At 46.8% G+C, this 4437-nt stretch overlaps 1 protein-coding gene across 1 annotated transcript; it reads left to right on the top strand.

Annotated features, from left to right (window-relative positions):
* Nucleotides 1-1023: 1023 nt before the first annotated feature.
* On the top strand, nucleotides 1024-4118 carry LOC148190642 (uncharacterized). The gene is made up of 4 exons (XM_088102710.1): nucleotides 1024-2212; nucleotides 2531-2930; nucleotides 3234-3764; nucleotides 4004-4118. Exons 1-4 carry the CDS (start codon nucleotides 1024-1026, stop codon nucleotides 4116-4118), a joined length of 2235 nt encoding a protein of 744 aa, XP_087958836.1.
* The last annotated feature ends 319 nt before the right edge of the window (nucleotides 4119-4437 follow it).

The following is a 4437-nucleotide window of genomic DNA, read 5'->3' as shown; positions in this document are numbered from 1 at the left end:
AAATGTGATGTTGAGAGAATTATAAAATGAACGAGCCATATATGAGGTGAATTTATGAGTTTGAGATTTGAACGAGCGTTCCAAGGAGGAACGACTCTTGGTTGGAAATTGAGATTTGTAAAGTATGACTGTGGATAAGTTAAGACTCGCTGTCCATCCTGATGTTCCGTGATACGCCTCTTCAAGTAGAAGGGGGTACTCATGTGTGGGAACGGCAGGAGGTCCTTAGTCCATAAGTTAACATGGGCGACGTAAGAACGGGCTTACCTCGAGTGGCAGCTGTTTGGTGTTACCCAGTTACTACATCACTCGGGTGCAAGGACGCTTGTAACTACACAGATTCATACAGTCCGGACGGTCTGTCTAGCATTAGTATATTTATGCTTTGATTGATGTTATATGTATATGTGCTGATTGCGTGATGGTTTGAATATAAATGTTGAAGTATGAATTTAAATTACGTAAGCTTACCCTTGTGTTTTCCTTGTGTTGTCTTATGGTCTTTGTACGTTCGTCTTGTCTTGCAATGATCATCCGTTGTGGATGTGAGCAGATGGTGGTGCATCTCTTGAAGAAATGCTAGAAGAAGAAAATTTGGAAGATGCAAATCTGGTCGAAGTTGAAGTAAAGGCCGAGCCTTAGAGCGCTCGTAGATGTTAGGCTGTTAATGTTAGATCGTTTTGGACGTTCGGTTAATCCTTTTGTAAAACCGTTCGTTCCGCTTTATTCCTGTTACTCTGATACGCTCGTTATTTTGTAATGAAGCCGTTCGGTTTTGAACCACTGAATGCTGTTAATATTAAAGACTGTTTATTTTACTGTTAATTGTAATTAATCCTGATTTATGGTAATTACTGTATTTTGGGATGTTACATTAGTGGTATCAGAGCAGTTTTGTTCTCTTAAGGACGCTGTAGGTTATGAGTGCATTACGTTTTTACTGTGTGCTTATCGTGTGTTTAATAAGTTAATGTTTTAACTGTTAGACACTTCTAACGTTCGTTTTCTCTGGTACAGAAAACGATGGCCCCTAGACTCCCTCCTCCACCCCAACCTAACGAACCTGATGCGTCCAACCACGCTAGGTTGTTGGAGACAGTGATAGACCGCTTACAACAGCAGAATACGACCCTAATGGAACAAAACGCCACCCTGATGCAGCAAAACCAAGCTGCCATGCAAAGTCTGGAAGCTTCCCGTGCTAGCTCGGAAACAACCCAGCGACAGCTGATGGAGATTTTAGCATCAACCAGGCACACTGCGGGAGCGTCTTCTTCCAACGCTGCCCCGCCTACTGCTGAGTGGACCCTGGAGAGTTTCCTCCAACACCACCCGGCTAAATTCGGTGGAAAATGCCTTCCTGATGAGGCAGACCAGTGGCTGAGAGATATGGAGCGTATTTACAATGCTAAGAGGTGTCCGGATGAGAGCCGCTTGGCTTTTACAGAGTATTTGTTGACTGGGGAAGCAAGTCACTGGTGGACGAGTATGAAGGCCATCTTAACGGACGCTCAGAATCCAATAACCTGGGCGGTTTTCAGAGGCAAGTTTTATGAGGAGTACTTCCCGGACAGCGTACGTTACGCTAAGGAAGTTGAGTTCCTTCAACTGGCACAAGGAACCAAGTCTGTGTCGGAGTATACCAACACCTTTAAACACCTCCTGAGGTTCAATACGATGGCTACTAACGAGGAGTGGCAGTGCAGGAAGTTTGAGAATGGGTTGAGAAGTGATCTGAAAGTGTTGATCTCAACTTTGTGTATTCGGTCTTTTCCTGCTATGGTCGAGCGAGCCAAGGTTTTGGAGAAGAACATGGCAGAGGCGGAACGGTTGAAGAGGCAGCAACCAGTGAGTAGGGGACCGATGGTGTCCAGGGGAGGTGCTGTTCAGAGGAGACCTCCTTACGCTCGTCCAAATCAGTCTTCTCAGACGAGCGGATCTCAAGCAGTAGTTCCTATCGGACAGTCTGGGCAGGGAGGTGTTGTTTGTTTTCGGTGTGGAGGGCCACATTATAGGTCTTCATGCCCTCAGTTGGTGGGAGTAAAGCAATGCACTCGTTGCGGAAGAAACGGGCACTTGGATCACGAGTGTAATATGAGTGGGCGTGCGGTGATGAGGCCACCCAATGCTGGAAGAAATCAGCCAAGAGGAGGACGAGCCCAAGCTAGTGGGCGAGTGTATGCCATAACTAGCGCCGAAGCAGCGAGTTCAGGTAACCTTATTGTTGGTGAATGCATGCTGTTTGGTAGACCCTGCTGTGTTTTGTATGATTCGGGGGCAACGCACTCCTTCATCTCGAAGGCGTGTGTTGAAAAGCTGGGATTAGAAGTGAGCGAGATGCAGTTTGATCTGGTGGTGTCGACCCCAGCAGCTGGTGAGGTTAGGACGTCCACTATGTGCGTCAAGTGTCCTATAGAAGTGGATGGACGAAGGTTTAAAGTTAGCCTCATCTGCCTACCTCTTCAAGGTTTGGAGGTGATCTTAGGAATGGATTGGTTGGCTGCCAATCGCATTCTTATTGATTGTGGAGCGAAGGAGTTGATCTTCCCTGGTGAAGAAGAAGAAGTTCTTTCAGTGACGCTCGGTCAGCTGAAAGGAGACATTATGGAAGGCGCCAGCTGTTTCCTGATTATGACTCACGAGGATCAGGAATCCAGAGGAATGGTAGAAGAACGATCGTCAACTATAAACGGTAATGGACGATCGGTTGTGGACGAGTTTGCGGACGTTTTTCCTGAAGAGATCCCTGGACTGCCCCCTCAGCGTGAAGTGGAGTTCACAATTGATTTGGTGACTACAGCGGCTCCCATCTCGGTTCAGCCATATAGGATGTCGCCTGCGGAGTTATCTGAACTAAAGAAGCAGATTGAGGAGTTGATAGAGAAGAAATTCATTAGGCCGAGCGTATCACCTTGGGGAGCGCCCGTGCTGTTAGTGAGGAAGAAGGATGGCAGCTCTCGGTTGTGTATTGACTACAGGCAATTAAACAAGCTGACCATCAAGAACAAGTACCCTTTGCCGAGGATAGACGACTTGCTAGATCAACTACATGGGGCTGCAGTATTCTCGAAGATTGATTTGAGATCCGGATATCATCAAATTAGGGTTAAAGAAGATGACATCCAGAAGACAGCATTCAGGTCGCGTTATGGGCATTATGAATATGTGGTGATGCCTTTTGGAGTAACGAACGCTCCAGCCGTGTTCATGGAGTACATGAACCGCATATTCAGGCCCTATTTGGATAAGTTTGTGGTTGTCTTCATAGATGATATCCTCATCTATTCCAAGACTGAAGAAGAGCATGAAGAGCACCTTAGACTCGTACTTGGAGTGTTGCGGGAGAAAGAATTATATGCCAAGTTGTCTAAGTGTGAATTCTGGATGAAGGAGATCCAGTTTTTGGGTCATGTGGTGTCGGCTGGAGGCATCTCGGTGGATCCAGCGAAAGTGCGAGCGGTATTGGATTGGGAGAGTCCGCGTTCGGTCACGGAGGTACGTAGTTTTGTTGGACTGGCGGGCTACTACAGACGTTTCATTGAAGGTTTTGCTAAGATAGTAGCGCCGCTAACTCAATTGACCCGTAAAGATCAGCCGTTCGCTTGGACTGATCGTTGTGAGGCCAGTTTTCAAGAACTGAAGGTCAAGCTGACGAGCGCCCCAGTGCTGGTTATTCCGGATACGTCTAAATCATTTGAAGTATATTGCGACGCTTCTCATCAGGGTCTGGGTTGTGTTTTAATGCAAGAGAGGCGAGCGGTAGCGTATGCGTCTCGGCAGTTGAGGATTCACGAGAGGAATTATCCAACGCACGACCTGGAGTTGGCAGCGGTCGTTTTTGCACTGAAGATCTGGAGGCATTTCTTGTATGGATCCACGTTCCAAGTTTTCAGTGATCACAAGAGTCTCAAGTACCTCTTTGATCAGAAGGAGTTGAATATGAGGCAGAGGAGGTGGCTTGAGTTCTTGAAGGATTATGATTTCGAGCTGCTCTACCATCCAGGAAAAGCGAACGTGGTAGCGGACGCTCTGAGCAGAAAAGTGGTACATATGTCGTCTCTGATGGTGCGCGAACTGAGCTTGGTAGAGAGTTTCAGAGATCTAAGGTTACAGTTTGAGTTAGAACCGAACAGCATCAAGTGCTGTAACCTTAGAATATCCAGCAATGTGTTCGACCAAATCAGAATGAAGCAGCGTGAGGATGAAGAACTGGTGAAGATATTAAACGCACTTGTTTCAAATAAAGATAAGGACTTCAACACAGGAACGGACGGCATGCTGCGTTACAAGGGTAGGACGTGCGTTCCTAACGATGGCGAGCTGAAGCGGATTATTTTGGAGGAAGCTCATCACAGTCGTCTTAGCATGCACCCTGGCATGACCAAGATGTATCAAGACCTACGAAAATCGTTTTGGTGGCCTGGAATGAAGGGTGAT

The sequence above is a fragment of the Vigna umbellata genome, unplaced genomic scaffold (assembly GCF_029865625.1).
Source record: "Vigna umbellata cultivar VRB3 unplaced genomic scaffold, Vumbellata_1.0 scaffold_678, whole genome shotgun sequence".
Taxonomy (NCBI): Eukaryota; Viridiplantae; Streptophyta; class Magnoliopsida; order Fabales; family Fabaceae; genus Vigna; species Vigna umbellata.
The sequence above is the reverse complement of the archived record's forward strand: the minus strand, read 5'-3'. Positions and strand labels throughout refer to the sequence as shown.

What these genes read in the sequence shown, in the direction of transcription:
- LOC148190642 (XM_088102710.1), top strand. Translation starts at nt 1,024, where the DNA reads ATGGCCCCTAGACTCCCTCCTCCACCCCAACCTAACGAACCTGATGCG. An exon ending in CGCCGAAGCAGCGAGTTCAG is followed by an intron (nt 2,213 to 2,530) that starts GTAACCTTATTG and finishes TTGATTGTGGAG; the next exon opens with CGAAGGAGTTGATCTTCCCT. An exon ending in CAAGAGAGGCGAGCGGTAGC is followed by an intron (nt 3,765 to 4,003) that starts GTATGCGTCTCG and finishes TCTACCATCCAG; the next exon opens with GAAAAGCGAACGTGGTAGCG.